Genomic DNA, 21,159 nt, shown 5'->3' with positions numbered 1-21,159 from the left:
CTTTTTCTTACCTTTTCCTACAGTTTAAAAAAAAAAAATGAAAAAAAAAATAAACCTCTGATGTCCTGTAGCTCAGGGACGAGCTACGTTTAACCAAGGGGGAATGTGACACCCTGGCCTATCAGGTCATCACAGGGTATTGTGCAATCTGCCCTTCTTTACAATATCCACCTCCTCCTTGGTTACGGGTTCCTGACCTTTTGGTGTTGCCAAGAACAAGCTAATCAAAATCCTAGGAACACTCTGCACCACACCCAACTGACACACCAGTGGCTGACCTGAAGGGAATAGGGTTGCCCACTTAAGGGGTTGGTTAGGGAAGGTCAGGAGTGTCAGGAGACAGAGAGTTGAGAAGTGACTCTCGAGAGGAGAGGTCAGGAGCTGGGCTCCTTGAGACTACTAGGTGGCAGATGTTGGTCTGGGCCTCGTAGGAGCTGGACATCGGTCACAGGGGATCGTGACAAAGGGCACGGTTTGTCAAGAAGGACAGCCGGCAGCCTTGTGCCATCACCGGGCAGGGGCCAGGGCACGACGGGGTACGAAGACCCTAAGTCAGGAAGAAGCTTCAGGCATCCTGACAATTTACCTGACGATGACGGAGCCTTCAAGATACGTTCTCCACCTGCTCCAAAATCGGGGTACTAGCGCAACGAGGGGGATAGGACTTTCCCACTACACAGTCCAGAAAATCCCAATCGTGAACCCTGAGAGCAAACTCACCCAGTTAGCCACACTGGTGAGCGGTATCCGATTAGCTTCAGGCTAAAGGAACCAAACAGCAGACTAGGTGCCAATGTAAAGGTCACAGACTAACAAACAACACCAATGGGCACGGGATCCGGGCATGCTCCCTCCAAGCGTCAGCGGTGTCCAGAACTTTGGTTTACCACAGTTGTCGGTGTCAGTGTTATTGGACTGAGTGAGTACATAAGTGACCCTTACCGTCCCAATGGCACCTCTCTGTCACCATCACCGAGTCCCGGGGCATCCCCCCTACCTGTGGAGGGGTTAAACACCTGGCTGTCCACACCAACGCCACCGGTTACTCCCAATTGCAGTGGTGGTACTCCATCTTACCACGCACCACGGGTTGCGTCACAAACTTTCCACACCATCCCCTGAAATACTCCCCCCTTTATTCCAAGTGGCCGCGCGACCCCGACCCTCGAGTCCGGAGACCCCTCGAGCCACCGCGGATCTGGATCTGAGCAGCCTGGCTGCTTACGTGGGGGCAGCACATCTATACATACCTGTAGTGGTCAACTCAGATGTTTAGGTTTTGAAATCCAAGAAAGTAAAGTTTATAAAATCAGCAGCTTCTTGAGGAACAGCAGCTGAGGATCAAATAATATCTGGGGGCATTCATTCTTATCCCTTCCCCCTGTTAGAATTAGCATAAGTATTATATAATCAAATACTTTTTCACTAGAAGGACCTGTGTGAGGTCATACTCATGTGACCAGTAGGGGCGGGGCCTCAGCCAACCTGGTATTAGCTTTGTTGGCTGAGATTCCGCCCCTTCTGGTCACATGGGTATGACCTCAGCACAGGTCCTGCAAGGGAAAAAGTAAATCAAATGTTTAATACTTCATGTATGCTAATTCTAGCAGGGTGAGGGGATAACTCTTAATACCCACCAGCTATTATCTGATTCTCAGCTGCTGTCACTCAAAAAGCTGATGATTTTATAAACTTTACTTTGTTGGATTTCAAAACCTAAACATCCGAGCTGACAACTACAGGTATGTATAGACTCAGCCTGATAGTGCCAGTATAGCGCTGGCTTTAGGTTATATTGGAAAATCCTGATGATTGGTTCCCTTTAATAATTTGGTTCATCACATGGTCTATCAGTTCTGGAGTGACAAATACAGCCAAGGGTGGATCGTATACTTCGCAATAGTACTGTGCAACGCATATTACACAAGACTCGAATGGTGGCCCAAAAAAGGTAAAGAAGCCTCGTCTTCAATATTGTTGGCTCGAGTTTGCAAAAAAGTACAAAAAGTGGACAGTAGAAAACTGGAAATGGGTAATTTTGAGTGATGAGACAAAAGTCAATAGATCAGGCTCTGATGGGTGCAAATGCATCTCAAAGAAAAAAAGGGGCTAACAGATCGAGAAATTGAAGGAATTGTCAAGTTCGGTGGAGGAAGCCTGATGATATTGAGGTGTTTCACTACCAAATGTGTTGAATACTTGACCAGGATCAATGGTGGTCTCATTTCTCAGCTATATGTGAGTATCCTACAAAACGAGTTACTTCATATACTATGGGTATGGTATTATGGGTATGAAAAGGATGACAGTGTTCCAGCAGGACAATGACCTGAAGCATACGTCGAGTTTGGCATAGAAATGGTTCAAAGACAATTAAGTAGAGGTGTTGGATTGGTCCCCGCCGTTCCCAGACCTCAACCCAATTGAACAATTGTGGGTAGAGTTGAGGAAAAAGCTCTATATATACCCAAGGGAGTCGGCCAGTATGCCCAACAATGGGAATGTTTACAAGAGACCTTGGATCAGATTTCAGTCAAGACATACTTGAATCCCATCAAGAGCATGCCCAGAAGGATTCAGGCAGTGTTGAAAACCAAAGGTGGATTTATAAAGATGCAAACAATATAATAAAAATTAAAATTTAGATTTTTAGTAGCAGGGCAGATTTCCACTCAATTGATTGGATTGTTTTTTTCTTTTCTATTAATCTCGACCATAGATTTGGAAATAAAAGGTGGGATTGATTCTTCTTAGGCCAAACGCGTTGATTCTGTTGTTTCTTTAGAATAGAAGTTTGCTCAGACTCCCTTTAAACTTGTGTATTTAGTTGAATTTCAATACAGTGCAAGAAAAAAGTCTGAGTGCATTAAAAGTCAAATACAAATTTCAAAAGTGCGATAAACATTGTAACTCACTTTAAGGCGCCTTCATCCCCATAGTACGGCTCTCCAGGACCACGTTGGCACTTTTCTTCTTGACCTGCACACTGCTCACACAGTTTTGCTTCTTTAGCTCCGGGGGCACAGCCGGCTGAGAAGAACTCTGAAGCCGCTATTGTGGAAACAGAGTGTCATCAACTTATAGAGAAAGTCATCAATACAGATATTATTTATTCATTACTTGAATATGGTTGACCGGTGAATAACAACTTTAAGAATGTGCGTTATTTGGTATTAATCCCCTGTCCCGCCACTGTCAATTTCTCCTTTTTATTCTTTTCTCCCTCTTTTTCCAAGATTCATAACTTTTTTTATTTTTCTGTCCACATAGACATGTGAGGACTTTGTTCTTCTGAGACAAGTTGTACTTTGAACAAAATCATTCATTTTTACTAGTGTACTGGAAAATGGGAAAAAATCTAAGTACAGGGATATTGCAAAAAAACCTCCACAATTCTGATATGGTTTTTGAGAACGACATACATACGACATACATTTTATGGCATAGATGGCCTTGCAAAAGGATTCTAGTCCTCAGTAGAACTATGGCGATACCAAACTTGTCTAGTTTTATTTATTAATTATTAAATTTGTGAAAAAAAAATCAGAAATGAAAAGAAAAAAAATTGATTGGGCCGCCATTTTCTGAGACCGATAATGCTTTCATTTTTTGGTTTATGTTGATTTCGGCTCTGTGTGAGAGCTCATTTTTTTACAGGGTAAGATGACAATTTTATTGATAAGATTTTGGGATGCAATTTTGGTGTTTTTAAGTTCATTTTTTTATGGTGTTTACGGATCAAGTTAATAATTTTTATATCTTGATAGTTCAGACTTTCCTAAAGACAGCTGTAACACTTACGTGTATTTATTTTTATTATCTATTTGTAATTGGGAAAAGAGGGGTGATTTGAACTTTTATTTTTTAATTTGTTGCTTATTTTTTTCACTTTTTTATTTTATTTTACTTTTTACTGTATTTATTAGTCCCCTGTGATCGATTGAATACTTGTACTATATGCAGCAATACCACAGCAAAAATCACAGTCTTCTTTTAAATTCAGTCACAGGCAGTCTCTTACAAGTATGACTCCGGCCTAACAGTTTGGATGGTTCTGCTGACATATTGGAGATTACACGCACATGCCAACAAATATACCACAAGTGATGCATTGCAGTTTTTAAATGCTCAATTGAAAATGATTTTAGGGTGATGGCTGAGTTGAAAGTGTATGAACCATCATCAAGTAACAATGACATTTGGAGCTACCACATCTAAAATTGCCAATCAAATTAGGAAACAAAGATAATCCAACTGATTTAATCTTCCTAGTGTGAACCGGTCTGAGCCAACTGGGCAGTAATACATTTTTTCAAATCAAACGATCTAGATCTATCAGAAATAATCACAGGAAGAACCCCTGAGGCAATAGGGTCCCAATGAAGGATGGATTCATATATATGAGGGGCTGCTGATAAGTCTTTTGCTTTGTGATCTTTTTTTGTTTCTATGGTAACTAATATTACATCACATGAAAGCCTTAGGTGTCTAATAAATGTTTGCAAAATGTTGTCTTTGTGTTCTACGCACGTGGGAAAACAAAATGGCGGAGTCTAAAGCAATATTCACAGCAACAGAGCAGAGGAGTGATAAATTCTTGTTTCTGCAAGGAAAGTCCGTGAAGGATATTAATGGTGATATGTCGCAGGCATTGGGGGATCAATGCCCTTCATATTCCACAGTTAAGAACTGGGTTGCCAAATTTAAAACGGGCCACTTTAGCACCAATGATGAGGAACGTCCTGGATGACCAAGAGTGGTTGTTCTGGAGATCGTTGATGCTGTGCACAACCTCATACTGGAGAATCGACAAATTAAAGCTAAATCAATAGCAGACATCTTGGGGATTTCCCATGAACGTATTTATGTCATTATCCATAAACATTTGGACATGAGGAAGCTATCTGCAAAGTGGGTCCACAAATATTTGACAACAGATCAGAGAAGCATGCAAGTGAAAACTTCCCAGTCCATGTGTCAGCGGTTCTGGACTGATAAGAACTTCCTGGATCGACTTGTCACTATGGATGAGACCTGGATTTCTATGTATGACCCTGAAAACAAGGAGCAGTCAAAAGAGTGGAGGCACAGTGGTTCTCCTCTTCCAAAGAAGTTGAGTGTGCAAAAATCAGCCACTAAGGTGACGGCGTCTGTGTTCTGGGATAAGGAGGGCGTGCTGCTAGTGGACTACCATCAAAAGGGTTCCACCATCAATACAAGGTATTACATTGAACTTTTGGACCAATTGAAGGCAGCTCTGAAGGCCAAAAGGTGTGGAAAGCTGTCCACAGGTATCTTGTTCCTGGAAGACAACGCCTCCACGCACACTGCACAAGTGACCACGGCAAAACTGGTAGAGCTGAGCTTCCAACTTGTTGACCACCCACTTTATTCACCAGATCTAGTTCTCTCCAACTATCAGCAATTTCCATTTCCCAACCTGAAGAAACACCTCAAGGGTACCAAATTTCACACCTTTTCTGATGCCATGGCTGCTACGGATGCAAGGTTTGAGGCACAACCGAAATCCCTAGGCTTACTGACCTTGGAATACCGATGTAAGAAGTGTGTGCTGACATCAGTGGAGAGTATGTGGAATAAATGTAAAGTCTCATCATCCTATCTCGTTTCTTTCTGAGTAAAGCCAAAGACTTAGCAGCCCCTCGTATCTATGCAATTGTATCATAAATATACAACAATGCCATCCAAGGATTGCATGTTATACAGCTATAGAGGGTGGAGGAGTATAAAGTACTATGCAGTTGTATGTACTCCCATCTAAGCTGTGTCAGATTTGTAATGCAGCTGTATCAGCACAAGTGCATGTTAGTAAAAGATCACTGTCAGGACTGCTTCCACTACCTACATTGGAGACCACACAGTTCGGACCCCAAGGCTCAGCCATGGTCATGCTGCACTAAATATTGTATTGGATTGTATTAGCATATAAAATGGTATTAAAGGGAACCTGTCACATACAATATGCGTTCTGACCTACCAGTAGATGCATGTGTGTCCTAATTACACCTCCCTACCCATCCCTGTGTTGTACAATTGTGTAATATGAAAGTAATAAAAAACGTTTTATTACTTTCATATGTCCTATGTAAATAGCAGAGCTCGTCGCCCTATGGGTGTTGCAGTGCCCTGTGGGCGTTTTCATACTTTCCATGGTGTCACGCCCCTGTGGGCGTAATACCATCGATTCACATGAGCGACGCCCCCAGTCTGCTCCTTCCGATCCCGCTCATGTTTGCACTTACTATTCCCGCAACCTTTTCCAGGTGTTCACTCGCCGGCTTCAGACGCGTTCTGCGCGTGATCAGACTCTTCTGATCATGCGCAGAGTGCGTCTGAATCTGACAACGAGCACCCGGAAAAGGCTGCGGGAATGGTAAGTGCGCACGCGCGTGATTCTGAAGGTGCGATGGGGGACGTCGCTCATGTGAATCCATGGTCTCACGCCCACAGGGGCGTGATACCATGGAAAGTATGCAAACGGTCATAGGGCGATGTGACGCCCATGGGGCGACGAGCTCTGCTATTTACATATGAAATATGTGAGTAATAAAATGTTTTTTATTACTTTCATATTACACAATTTTACAACACACGGATGGGTAGGGAGGAGTAATTAGGGCACACGTGCGTCTGCTGATAGGTCAGAATGCATATTGTACGTGGCAGGTTCCCTTTAACGTTTGTGGTTAGTGCTTCCCTCATATTCTGTTCTACATGTACGCGCTTGTACCTTTTTCAATAGATTTTTGTTCAGGTTCTTCCCACGACAGTAGCTTCTTCTTAAGGAGAATGTTCAAAGGAGCGACCCAACCTGCTGACTCTCCCACCGCAGAATGACAAGATCTTTTTCCTTTCAGTTGATCGACTTGGAAGCTACTTGACTTTTTCACCACAGCAACGGCATAGTGCAACGTCACAGGAGCTGAAATACATAATTAATGATGTAATAAAGTGTGAAAATGTTATAAAAAGGTAATTTTTCATGAAAAAAACGTGGAAAAAAATGGATAATATGGTTATATCTTATATAGCTTAGAAAGAAAATACTTTTTAAGCTTTGTGCCTTTTATCATAGAAACAACAATAAATACTTACACAGCTTGAAAAAATACCTACGTCCATAATGTTCAACCTTTCTCCACCAGTTATATGATATTTTCTATTGCTAGCTTTTTTATAACCCATAATACCATTTGCTGTGAGAAAAGCATCCATCTATTCTATAAATGTTGATATCTGTCATTACTACCTCTTGTGGTAGGGCATTCCACAATCTGACTGCTCTAACTATAAAGAATCCTTTCCTATATAGCTGCCGGAATCACCCACTCCCTTGTGATTAGTATTGTCTTTGAATGGAATAAGTCATGTGCCGTCCTTTGTGTTGACCACACACGTATTTATACATATACAGTAAATGAGATCTCCTCTGAGGCATTCTTTTTCTTTTACAGGCTTTATTTTTCAATTTTGAACACAATGAAAATATTAACAATAACAGCCATTACATTAATAAGTACTATCAATGTCCACTGTAGACAGTTTAATGTCTTATCTTAAGTGACCGAAGGAGCCTTGTTCTGAGAATCAGCATTGAATTATGTCGGAACTTCGAGGATTTTTTAAAATGAAAAAATTTGTGAACGAGAGACTGTAAGGGAGTCTTTATTCAAATAAACTATTTTTTCCTGTCTGGTTTTTTTTTTTCTTTTACTTTACACTTACCATGTTACCAATGGAGGTGTCTGATTGATGCCTTTCCATTACTAATCCCTGTGGAAAAAATATTCCCAAAGGAAAAAATATGAGAATGGTACCAAGTAAAATGTGCCTTTTTATTCAGACATGGTTAAAAACAGCCTTCTCGGCTTATGAAAGAGGATGAGCTTTCACAAGCCGAGAAGGCTGTTTTTAACCATGTTGGAATAAAAAGGAACATTTTACATTTTACTTGGTACTGTCCTCATATTTTTTCCTTTGGAAATATTTTTTCTGCGTTTTACGGTATGGGGTTGCAGCAGACATGAGGACTACACTTTATTTGCGGAGAAGACTTCATATCCATTTGCAGAGACTCTTATCTGGAATTTTGTCTCTTTTTTTTCTATGTTTACTAATCCCTGTGCTTGATAGCTGACATCAACCCCAAAGATATCACCCCAATTACCACTGCACCAGAGTAATCGGCACAAGCCAGGCAAAGAGCCAGAAGTACCGCATCTAATGGACGTGCCACTTCTGGGGCGGCTACGAACTGGTATTTTTAGGCTGGGAAGGGCCAAATAACCATGGATCTTCCCAGCCTGATAATATCGGCCCCCAGCTGTCTGCTTTACCTTGACTGGTTATCAAAAATAGAGGGACACCATGATGTTTTTTAAAATTATTTATTATAAATAAAATAATTTAGCAAAACGGGATGGCATCCCCTCTAATTTTTGATAACCAGTCAAGGTAAAGCATACAGATGAGGGCTGCACCTGCAGCTCTCTGCTGTACATGGCACTGGTTATCACAGTATAAAAAAACTAGAATTTATAGCACTTTCCACTGTCAAGTTTGATGTTTCACTGTAATATCAAATAGGGTTGCATGGGGCAGGATAGTGTTTTTTTGAGTTTTTAGTTTGTGTAACAAAAAATGTTAATAAAAAAAAGTTATGCTAATAAAAATATGGGTGACCACGGCAGGCCAGGCAGAGGTACAAAAAGAGGGCATGAAAACAAGGGCACAGTTTTTATGCAATGTTTCATATTGAATTTAACTTTAAGGAGGGAATTTATCACATTTTTATGCCAGATTACTAGTGTTACAAAGTTGTGAAATAAGGCAAGTTTGAGCAACAAGAAGTTATTTGTGATTTTGTGTCAACCAACCATTTTATATAATGTACTTACAGTAGTTACGATGGGGCTGAGAAAAAGGAGTCTTGGTAAGCCGATGTTCCAAAAATTTACAACAATGCACAAGAGGAAACTGATATAAACATTATAAGAAATAGAGCACCGGATCACAGCTGAAATTGATTTTATTTTCTAAGACATGGACAGCACTAATGTACCGCCCCCGTGTCAGCAGCCAGGCTGCTCGGATCCGGATCCGCGGTGGCTCAAGGGGCGTCCGGACCCAGGTGTCTCACGGCCACTCGAATAGAAAAAGGGGGTATTTACAGGGGAGTACTGTATGAAGTAGTTGGTGTCGCCACCCGTGGTATGTGGTAAGGTGGAGTACCACCGCTGCAGCTGGGAGCACTCGGTAGCGATGTAGTGGGCAGCCAGGTTTTTAACCCCTCCATGGGTAAGGGGAATGCCCCGGGACTCGTGGTGGTGACAGGGATGTGTCGATGTGGAGGTAAGGGTCACTCGCGTATACTCACTCAGTCCAATAACGCTGACACTGACAACTGTAGTAAACCAAAGTTCTGGACACCGCTGCCGTTGAGGGGGACCACGCCTGGCTCCCGTTGCCATTGGTGATGCCTGTTGATCTGTGAGCTTTCCCTTGGCACCTCGTTTCTCTCTCATTGGTCCCTGTAGCCTGAAACTAGTCGGATCCCGCTTCTCAGGATGGCTAACTGGGGAAGCTTGCTCTCAGGGTTCACACTTGGGATTTCTTGGACCGTATTTGTGGAAAGTCCTATCCCTCTCGTCGCGCTAGTACCCCGATTTTGGAGCGGGTGGAGAGCGGATCTTGAAGGCTCCGTTCTCGTCAAGTAAATTGTCAGGTTGCCTGAAGCTACTCCCTGACCTAGGGTCCACGTACCCCATCGTGCCCTGGTCCAGCCCGGTGATGGTACAAGGCCACTGGCTGTCCTCCACAACAATGCTGTGCCTCTTCTCACGATCCCCTGTGACCGGGGGTCCAGCTCCTACCAGGCCCAGACCAACATCTGCTACCTAGTACTTCACAGAGCCCAGCTCCTAACCTCCTCTCATTTTCACTGACTCTCACTGACTGAACTGCTCCTGACACTCCTGACCCCCCCCCTTAACCAACCCCCCAAGTGGGCAACCCTATTCCACTCAGGCCGTCCACTGGTGTGTCTGGTGGGTGTGGTGCAGAGTGTTCCTAGGATTTTGATTAGCTGGTTTTGGCAACACCAATTGTTAGGGACCCGTAACTAAGGAGGAGGTGGATGTTGCACAGAAGGGCAGATTTCACAATACCCTGTGACGACCTGATAGGCCAGGGCATCACATTCCCCTTTGGTTAAACGTAGCTCGTTCCCGAGCTACAGGACATCAGAGGTTTATTTATTTATTTATTTTTTAACTGTGGAAAAATAGGAAAAAGAGCATTTTATTTACACAGATTCATCCCTCAATAGGGAGGCTTGTTGTAGAGCGCTGCCACACCCCAGGCCCTTGGGATACTCGGTTCCGGGTGGTGGATAATGGGGATCGCCGTCACAGGTAGCCGTGCCCGGTTCCATTACCTGGGGGGGGCGCTCGTTAACAGGGTTATTTTATATGTCACTTGTGACGCCACTGGCGGGTTGCGGTAATAAGATGTCCCACTGCTGCTGTGGTTTTAGGGACAGATGGTATAGCAGCAAGAGTGTTCGCACCCTCCGCCAGTGGGGGCTTAAGTCCCATGTAGGTGTGCTGCGTCTTGTGGTGCACCAGTAATAAACACGACACAGTTTTTGCAGATTAACTGGTAATTTACTCACAGATGTTGCAAGTGCAGTTTGGCACGGCTGGTCAACCGACTTTCCTTTGTCCCAGTGCTGACATGAGTCCCAGTTGAGCCCTCCGTGCACATGCAGAGCTGATGGTCCCCTTGCCTGAAGCTGTTGGTGACCTGCGGCGCTCCACTCCTTTGTTTTCCGGGCCCAGTATGACAGGCCTTGCGGTCCCTTGTGGAGTAGGCTACTTCTCTGTGCCCTCTCCCGGGTCCTATATATGAGGCTGTGTCCCTGATGTGGTACCCTGGAAGTCACCACACACGGCTGGATCAGCAGACCGCTTGGAGCTGTTGTCTACTCTGGGGTCCAGTACCCCCTCGTGCGTAGTGCCTTGGATCTATCTACCCTCAGGCTACTACCTCCTAGTCGCCTTTTGGGGGTTTCCTCACAATCCTCACACCCCTCTCACTCTCTGGCTCCTTTCAACTGTCACTCCTTCAACTGTCGTTTTTCCTCTCTGCCAACTCTGCCTAGCAACACCTGTTGCTTCCCACAAGCCACATCCCTTTCCCAGGCTAACAGTTAAGGGATTGGTTCTTACATCTGATCACTGTTAACCCTCTACATGCTGCGCCCAGGTCTCAGGGAATGTGCCCCTACCTGTGTGTGAGGTGTGTGTTGTGAGCATAGGGTTTTCCAGAAAGCCTTAGGATCCTACAGATCACTGGGGAAGTGTCGCGGGCGGAGGAGGGGACGCTGCGCTCTACCACTGCTCGGGTCCGGCTGCCGCTGCTGCTGCGGCCTCTGCTGCTCAGTGGCTCGAGCGATGGGCCGGATCCCGGGGACTCGAGAGGCGTTCCTCGCCCGTGAGTGAAAAGGGGGATTGGTTTTGGGGATTTATTGTCCGTGACGCCACCCACGGTTGTGGTGATTGTGGGGACACCACCGCTGCTCTGTATGGGGATCCCGGGAGCGGTGACAGGGAGCAGCTTTGTTGTTATTTCTCCCCTCCGTGGGTAGGGGGTTGATTGTCCCGGGGCCCGGTGATGGGGTAGGGATGGATGACAGGCCGGGTGCGGGGCCTGGTGAGGTGCAGAGTCGCGGGGGCAGCGCTGTGCCGTACGGCACGGAGGTACTCACTCAGCCTGAGACGTTGACACAGTTCTCGGTAAAACACACGGCTGGAAAGACGGTTCCCACGAACGGCTGCTGTTGCTTTTCCCCGGTAGTTAACGGTGACTGTCTCTTTCCCTGCACCTAGTACTTCTGTTGGTTGCGATGGGTTCCCACCGGTAACCCGCTCCCCGACTTGGATATGGGCCGGAGGAGCCCCTCTTTGCCCGCAGGCGCTGGCCCTGAGAAACTGGTGCCTTGGCGGTGGCGGTGTCTCTCTCATACGGTTGGACTGTTGCCTTCAATCGGGACTTAGTTGTTTGGAGACCCGGGGGTCCCCTTCACTGACGGATTTGGCAAATTCACGGCGACTCCTAGCCTTGCCGGGATCTGAAAGGCCCCTGCCAATGGTGCTGGCTTCTCCTTGTGTACCGGTCCGGTACTGCCGGGCCACCACCCGTCCACGGTCCTCACGGCAACTCCGATAGGCCACTCCTGCAGACGGTCACCGCCGTCTGCTAACCTTGCTGTCTCAGTCCGGGGCACACACCCGGACTAACTTCAGGCTCCTCTTTTACTACTTTTCCTCCTACTACTTCAACCTCCACAACCAATCTGCCAGTTTTCCCTCCTCCAGGACTGTGAACTCCTTGGTGGGTGGAGACCAACCGCCTGGCTCCACCCCCTGGTGTGGACATCAGCCCCTGGGGAAGGCAACAAGGATTTCTGGTCTAGCTTAGGTGTACCTAACCGGGGTGTAGGGTGTGGTGATGTCATTACCTGTGACCCCTGGCTTGCCCAGGGCGTCACATTCCCCCTTAGCAAAATGCAGACCGTCCGCGGGCTGCCCGTCCAACACCGGTTTTATTTTTTTTTTTTCTGAAAAAGATAAGAAAACAATACAAGTAGAAGAACATCATCCCACAACGGGAGGCACTTTTCTTAAACGTTGCAAATGGTTTTAAACGGTTACGGCTTCCGCTCTCACCCACCCAAGTAACCTGGCCCTGATGCTGCCCCTAAGAAAACAGGCAGCACCCCTTGACCCCAGTCCTGCACCAAGTTACCCGAGCAGGATCTGTCCTTTCCAGGGGACCCACATCCATGGGGAGCCCCTGGAACCCCCAGAGGGTAGCCACCGGTTCCTGTGGTGGCTGGGCCCCAGCCTGCTCCACTGCGGGCCCTCCCTCCAATCTGCCTCTCCGGAGGCGGCAACGGTGGAAGCTGCAACAAAATTTTTATTTACATCCCACAAGTTTGTGGTTGCCCTGCAAGTTCATGGGCTTGTCCGTAAGGAGTCCCTTACGCAACTTTAAACGGTCCCCACGGGGACAACGGTGCCGGCAACGACCGGTTTCAAATCAACGGTAGTAGACAATCAGGTTACTCTTCGGTAATCATTTGCTTATTATTCATTTTCAAAACTTTCAAAACTTTTAACACATACAGGTGGTTCCCAACGGGGACGGTGCAACGGCACTCCGCTGCCCTTACTGTGCACTTTTGTCCTCCCCACCCGGCTCTGGGTGGAAGAACACGGGCACCAGCCCCTCCAGCGCATAGCAAGCGCGGCGAGGAAGGGCCGCCTGATACCCGTTGTTCCCACTCCGGGGGATGTAAGTGGCCTCCATGTCCTGCAGAGCGACGACTCCTTCATCTTCTTCCGAAACGGGCTCGGTGTCAGGCCCGGAATCACTATCGTCCGCCCCTGCGCCAGGCGGGTTGCCGCCAGCTGCCGCAGCTTCCAGACTCGCCACTCTCTCGGCCACTGTTACAAAGGGGTGTACGCCCGACGGGCCAGGTGCAGCGCGGTGCACGAGCAAGGAGGACGGAGGCGGCATGGGGGCCAGGGGTAGACCGGGTCCCTCAGCCGCAACGGCCAGTCCCTCGGGGACACAGGGACGTGGGTCACTCACCAGCTCCTCCATCATGGCCCCCATTCCATACACCCGTGCAACTGCAGCTACCTTCTCCACCTCTGCGGTCCACTGCTCCATCAGCCTACAGATCTGGCTCTGGTAGTGTCGGGAGATCCCTGCCGTTCGGGCCCTCAGCCATGCCGCTGTCCCGGGCACCGGCTCGGTAGCCTCCGCATAGCTCGGTGGAGCGGACATTCTTTGCAGGGGTCAGCAGATCGTGGGGTCCCGGCGTCCCTATCTGTATAGCCGTGAGCTACATGCGACCAGTCGCCATTTCGTCCCCCTTAGCCTCTTTCCGGCCCCTCCTCTATCGGGGCGGGATTTTGGCCTTCGCGCCTCCACTACTTGAGGAGACGCTCGAGCGGGAACTATTTGCGCCAAAGATGGCGGCTTCTGAAATTTTCTGGCCGGACACCTCCAGCGGTAACAAGGCACACCTCTACCAGCGGCAGAGCGGTAAGATCCTGTTCGTGACGCCAAGTTGTCGTGGGCGGAGGAGGGGACGCTGCGCTCTCCCACTGCTCGGGTCCAGCTGCCGCTGCTGCTGCGGCCTCTGCTGCTCGGTGGCTCGAGCGATGGGCCGGATCCCGGGGACTCGAGCGGCGCTCCTCGCCCGTGAGTGAAAAGGGGGATTGGTTTTGGGGATTTATTGTCCGTGACGCCACCCACGGTTGTGGTGATTGTGTGGACACCACCGCTGCTCTGTATGGGGATCCCGGGAGCGGTGACAGGGAGCAGCTTTGTTGTTATTTCTCCCCTCCGTGGGTAGGGGGTTGATTGTCCCGGGGCCCGGTGATGGGGTAGGGATGGATGACAGGCCGGGTGCGGGGCCTGGTGAGGTTCAGGGTCGCGGGGGCAGCGCTGTGCCGTACGGCACGGTGGTACTCACTCAGCCTGAGACGTTGACACAGTTCTCGGTAAAACACACGGCTGGAAAGACGGTTCCCACGGACGGCTGCTGTTGCTTTTCCCCGGTAGTTAACGGTGACTGTCTCTTTCCCTGCACCTAGTACTTCTGTTGGTTGCGATGGGTTCCCACCGGTAACCCGCTCCCCGACTTGGATATGGGCCGGAGGAGCCCCTCTTTGCCCGCAGGCGCTGGCCCTGGAAACTGGTGCCTTGGCGGTGGCGGTGTCTCTCTCATATGGTTGGACTGTTGCCTTCAATCGGGACTTAGTTGTTTGGAGACCCGGGGTCCCCTTCACTGACGGATTTGGCAAATTCACGGCGACTCCTAGCCTTGCCGGGATCTGAAAGGCCCCTGCCAATGGTGCTGGCTTCTCCTTGTGTACTGGTCCGGTACCGCCGGGCCACCACCCGTCCACGGTCCTCACGGCAACTCCGATAGGCCACTCCTTCAGACGGTCACCGCCGTCTGCTAACCTTGCTGTCTCAGTCCGGGGCACACACCCGGACTAACTTCAGGCTCCTCTTTTACTACTTTTCCTCCTACTACTTCAACCTCCACAACTAATCTGCCAGTTTTCCCTCCTCCAGGACTGTGAACTCCTTGGTGGGTGGAGACCAACCGCCTGGCTCCACCCCCTGGTGTGGACATCAACCCCTGGGGAAGGCAACAAGGATTTCTGGTCTAGCTTAGGTGTACCTAACCGGGGTGTAGGGTGGGGTGATGTCATTACCTGTGACCCCTTGCTTGCCCAGGGTGTCACAGAAGCATATCCCAGGGTGCTGCACTTGTCACTTAAACGTTACTTAACACTTTAAAGATCATCTTTTCAACGGTGGGACGCTACCGGTTTCAGTAGTAGCGGAGGCTCAACCTGCTCCATTGCAGCCTCTTCCCCTTAGGGACCCGTAACCAAGGAGGAGGTGGATATTGCACAAAAGGGCAGATTACACAATACCTGATAGGTCAGGGCGTCACACTAATATGTGCATAATTATTAAGTGCACTTTATTTAAAGTGAATTTGTCAGCAGGTATTTATTATGTCAGCTGAAGCCAGCATGCTGCAAGGCGTAACACTGAAAATTTAGGGATGCCTGTCTTGTCGAGGTCCAATCTGTTGTTTATTTACTATGTTTGTTTAAGCAGCAAGACCCATATCATTGCTGGACTGCAATGTCAGGCACATAGCTGTGCAACACGCCCCTTCCAGTCCAGTGATTGACACCTTAGTGTCAATGTACAATCTCTATTGAGAACCTGGTGTGGGCAGGGCAGCTCTCTGGACTCTGCTACATGACTAAAACGAAAAATTCTGATTGGGCTGAATGGTTGCACGCAGGAATTTATGGGATACCATCATTGGATTTAGGATCTCTTTGCCTATATTCTGCTGATCTCAGATGAAGTAGCAAAAACCTGCTGACAGATTCCTTTTAATGTTAGTAAGTTAGTCAAAATCACAGGGCAAACTGGAGGCCTGTGTAATTCCTGATATACTCCTGTTTCTTACCTGTGACCTCACATGTAGGGGGTAACTGCCCCGGCACAGTTCTTGTCCCCTGTATCTCTTCACCATCCTTAGTAGCGCACCAACAGTGTCCAGTGCTGGCGTGGCACTGCAATGGACTAAAGTAGCCTTTTTCATCACAGTCGGGTAGAAAAGCTCCTAGTAAAGGTTGTATTGCACTGAGCACCTTATTACGTTTTTTTATGCATGGTGTTTCGCCTGATAAGACAAAGAATTGGTATTATTATCTGTATATTTATCACTATATTGTAGGATGCACTTCACCAATATTTCTTGGTCCATGAGAGCTGATGAAATCCCAGTTTAGATCAATCTTCCTTTATCCCTTCGGAATACAATAAAAAGAGCCAAACAATGGGTTTTGATTTGATGACATTACACGATACACTATCAGAGATAAATCCTTATAGTGAATCCGTGACTAGTGTTATAATGGTAATCACTGCCTATAGTAACGCCAGGGGCATATCTAGGGGGAAGCTGGCAGGGTATTTTTCCCGAGTGCAACTGTCAGGAGGGCGCGTTCGGGCCTCCTGATGCAGTGGTCTGAGAGTCTCCCTGATGGAAACGTCTTGCCGTACAAAATAGTGGAAGCCGGCAACTCTTAAGCTGACAGCCGGACTCGGAGAAAGTGCAGCGCATGGCTCCCTGTAATAAATTGTACTTGTTTCTTTCAGACATGAGTTCAATTGAAGACCTGATCACCGATACATCTGGGTCTGGGTGACGTCAGCAAGTAATCAGGTCAGCTGATCACACTGCTGATGTCACTCATTGGCGCCGCAAAGGCTTCAGATAGCGCTGGTGGCAAGAGCTCCAGTGGCTCTGAAGACAGCGAAGAGGAACAGGAGAAGGTGAGGGGGGGAAAGTATATACAGAATATGCAGAGAGTATGAGGGGGAATTATATTTGGCCACAGTATGGGAAGAGAGTAGGGAGGGGGAATATATATGTGGCCACAGTATGGAGAGAGAGGGTGGAGAGGGGGAAGTATATATGGCTACAGTATAGGGAGAGAGGGTGGGAATGGGGAATGCATATATGTCCCATTATGGGGAATTAGGGTGGGGAGGGGGATGTATATATGAAGTCAGTATGGGGAGAGAGGGTGGGGAGGAGGATGTATATATGGCCACAGTAAAAGGAGAAAGTGTGGGGAGTGGGTATGTATATATGGAGACAGTATGGGGAGAGAGGGTAAAGGGAGGTGTATACAGAAATAGGATGGACAGTGAGAGAGGAATGTATACAACCATAGTATGGGGAGAAAGGTTGGAGAGGGAATGTATACAGACATAGTATAGGGAGCTGGGGGGTGCATGCAAACACAGTATGAGGAGAAAATGGAGGAAATAAATTTTGAGCACACAGTATGAAGAACGAGATGGGGAATTTCAGAAATGTATGTAAATGAGGGGATACTTTTGAACACTTTTTCTTCTCCAGCAAGCAGGCAGGCAGGATGGGTGTGGACATGGGGTGCAAGTATATGGAAATGTATGTGGAGTATGGGGTGCTTGGTGGAAATGTTTGTGGACACAGTATGGGAAGTGAGGGGGAATGAGTGTGGCGGTAGTAAGGAGACAGTAGGGGATGAGAAAAATGCGAGTGGGCACAGAATATAGAATGGGTGGCGGGAGGGGTATGGGGAGGGGGCAGAATAGGGGAAGAATGTGAGGCCATAGCAACGAGGGGTGTTGGATGAGATGGCACAGTATAAAGACTGTGCAGTACAGGGGACACAGTGTAGAGGACAGTGTGAAGATGGAACTCAGTATAGAAATTAGAGGACAGTATGCAGGGCATGTACCATAACAGAGACAGTATGTGTGTCATTTTTGAGTAGAGAACACTGGAGGTGCAATAATTCATTCAAGGGCACAGCGTAGGGCCGATATCTTTACATACGGGTATTATAATCATTCTGCTATTTTTACGGGATGTGCTGTAGATGACACAAGACAATGGATGTCTGCTGAGATGAGCTGTGTATGTGAAAAGTCATCATGGTGTCTGGACAAGATGAAGAAAAGAAAGAGATGACTCGGATCAGAGACAACATAATCTATAAAGTTCCTGAATGTAAATGTTTATTTGTGATACTGACTAATTTTCATCAGTACTGTGGTTCCTGTATGGTTCACAGTCTGATGACTGATAACTCCCAGTATTTCTTTACTATTGTTAAGGATGTATTGAAAATTGTAGGTTCATGCAATACAAAAGCATATGGATCTGACCTGACATTACAATTGATGTACTGTGTACTGCTGGTCGTTCTGGTGATGTATTTCTGTACTGATGAGGGTTTTGATGCTGTGTTTCTATACTGCTGGGGTTATATGGATGCATTTCTGTACTGCTGGTTGCTCTAGTGAGGAATTTTTGTACTACTAGAGATTCTGATTATAAATTTCTTTACTGCTGGTGGTTGTGATGCTGTGTTTTAGTACCGATGGGAGTTCTAATTATGTATTGCTGTACCACTGATTCTGTACACAAGCAACAATTCATAACTTGTCAGCTAAATTAAGAGGTTGTCCACTACTTTAACATTGATGGCCTATCCTTAGGATAGATCATCAATGTCTGATTGTCCTGGGTTCAACATTCCCGCCAATCACCTATTCTAAAGGCGGCGTCACACGGTACGATATATCTTGCGATCGCATAAGCGATCGCACCCGCCCCCATCGTTTGTGCGTCACAGGCAATTAGTTGCCCGTGGCGCACAATATCGTTAATCCCCGTCACACGTACTTACCTCTCTAACGACGTCGCTTTGGTCAGCGAACATCCTCTTCCTGAAGGGGAAGGGACGTTCGGCGTCACAGCGATGTCACACAGCGGCCGCCCAATAGAAGCGGAGGGGCGGAGATGAGCAGGACGTAATATCCCACCCACCTCCTTCCTTCCGCATTGCCGGCGGCCGCAGGCAAGCTGTGTTCATCGTTCCCAGGGTGTCACACGTAGCGATGTGTGCTGCCTCGGGAACGATGAACAACCGGCGCACAGAAGGAGTAAATATATTATGAAAATGAACGACGTGTCAACGAGCAACGATAAGGTGAGTATTATTGCTCATTAACAGTCGTTCGGAGATGTCACACGTTACGACATCTCTAACGATGCCGGATGTGCGTCACAAATTCCGTGACCCTGCCGACATATCGTTAGATATATCGTAGCGTGTGATGGGGCCTTAAGTGCTAGCGGTAGCAGCAGATGGCCAGATGTGCTCAGTTGTAGATCTTCTCAGTCTTCTGATAGCGGCAATGGCCGGGTATATCACATCCGGTCCTATTCAAATCAATGTGGTGGATGTGCAGTACCTGACCGTGGCCACTAAAAGAAGAGAGAGCAGCGCAAAAACTGAGCACTTCTGGCGATCTGCTGCCACCACAGGCACCTAGAACAGCCAACTGAAGGGGGTACAGGTTGCCGAACCCCTGCCAATCAGACATTGATGACCTATCCTAAGGAAAGGTCATAAATGTTAAAGTAGTGTACAACCTATTTAATAAAGTATTGCACAGTATGACAAGTTAAGGGTTACTATGTTTGTATTTATGTTTGGAGCATTAAGGGGGTTGTCAAAGTTAGTGATGAGTCTGCAGTCTTTCTATGTGACTGCAGACGTCTGAATTCTCAGAGTACAGACTAAATGCTGTCAGGATTCTCTGGTTCTGGCAGTGAAAGTGGAAGGTCACAAAATTGCCAGTAAGTGATTTACATATATGTGGTCACGTGACGACCAGGTATACATGGCATCGCTCAAAAGAAAATGAATTGCATATGTCTAGTTGGAATGTGGCCAGAAGTAAATAAATCACATATTTGTGCTCACATGACCATCCACTCTCGCCACTAGCATTGGAGAATGCTAAAACTGTGTGTGCCGCCCCAGCAGAGGATCGAACCGCTCAGATCCGGGGGCAGTGTCCGTTCGTGGCTCGAGGGTCTCCGGACCCGGGGGCTTAGGGGCCACACTCTAAAGTCAAAGGGGAATATTTACAGGGGAGTTATAGTTCGTGACGCCACCCGTGGTGTACGGTAACTGGGAGTACCGCGGCTGCCGTTGAGAGTACCCGGGGTGATGGAATGGAGCAGCAAGATGTCGTTACCCTCCACGGGTAGGGGTATGCTCCGGTTCTCTGGATGATGATACTGGGTGCCGTGATGGGGAGATCACTCATGTACTCAGTCAGTAAGCAGATGCTGACAACCAGGTAAACCAAGTCTCTGGGTGCCGCTGCCGTTCAAGGGGAGCTCGTCCAGGTCCCGTCCCCTGCAGTACTGTCTGATGGTCCGTGACCTGCCTCATGGTACAAAGTTTAAATTCACCGTATTGGCCCGGTAGTCTGGAACTTGCCTAGACCCTCTCCCCACTATGGCTAAGTATGAGAGCCTGCTCTCAGGGCTCACGCTTGGGATTTTAGTGGGCTGCTTATATGGAAGGCCCTATCCCCCCTCATTGCACTAGTGCCCCGATTCTGGAGCTAGTGGGTACAGTCCATGAAGGCTCCGTTCTCCGCAGCTTAATTGCCAGGTTGCCTGAAGCTTCTCCCCGAGTTAGGGTCTGTGTACCCCGCCGTGCCTTCAGTCCCGGACCTGTGATAGGACCAGGCTGCTGACCGTTCTTTTTAACATATCCAGGCACCTTGCCTCAATCCACTGCGACCGGGGGTCCGACTCCTCTAGGTCCAGACCACCGTCTGCAACCTAGATAGCTTCTCCTGGGAGCCACCACTCCCAACCTCCTCCACTTCACTACTCCACTACACAACTCCTCTACACTCCTCACCTCCCCTTTTCCTGATCCCTAGATGGGCGACCCTATACCGCTCAAGCCGTCCACTGGTGTGTCTGGTGGGTGTGGTGCAGGATGTCTTTAAGATTTGATTTGCTGTTGGAGACAGCACTACAAGATGGGGACCCAGAACCATGAGGGAGGCGGAATACTGCACTAAAGGGAAAGCGTGTGCAGTACCCTGTAACGACCTGATAGTCCAGGGGCGTCACATGTGCAGAGCATGCGTTGT

General features: G+C 47.8%; 1 protein-coding gene across 1 annotated transcript in view; it reads right to left on the bottom strand.

The window, feature by feature from the left end:
• LOC142296894 (saxiphilin-like) overlaps positions 1-21,159 on the bottom strand; it is a 140,513-nt gene that overhangs the window by 101,867 nt on the left and 17,487 nt on the right. The window contains exons 6-8 of the mRNA XM_075340997.1: positions 16,100-16,315; positions 6,752-6,943; positions 2,916-3,051 (exon numbers count right to left, since the gene is read on the bottom strand). Of these exons, the coding sequence (XP_075197112.1) occupies positions 2,916-3,051; positions 6,752-6,943; positions 16,100-16,315 (544 nt within the window). The remainder of the gene's footprint in view (positions 1-2,915; positions 3,052-6,751; positions 6,944-16,099; positions 16,316-21,159) is intronic.

Source organism: Anomaloglossus baeobatrachus, chromosome 3 (genome assembly GCF_048569485.1).
Source record: "Anomaloglossus baeobatrachus isolate aAnoBae1 chromosome 3, aAnoBae1.hap1, whole genome shotgun sequence".
Taxonomy (NCBI): domain Eukaryota; kingdom Metazoa; phylum Chordata; class Amphibia; order Anura; family Aromobatidae; genus Anomaloglossus; species Anomaloglossus baeobatrachus.
Note: the sequence above shows the minus strand (reverse complement) of the source record. Positions and strands in the feature narration are given on the sequence as shown.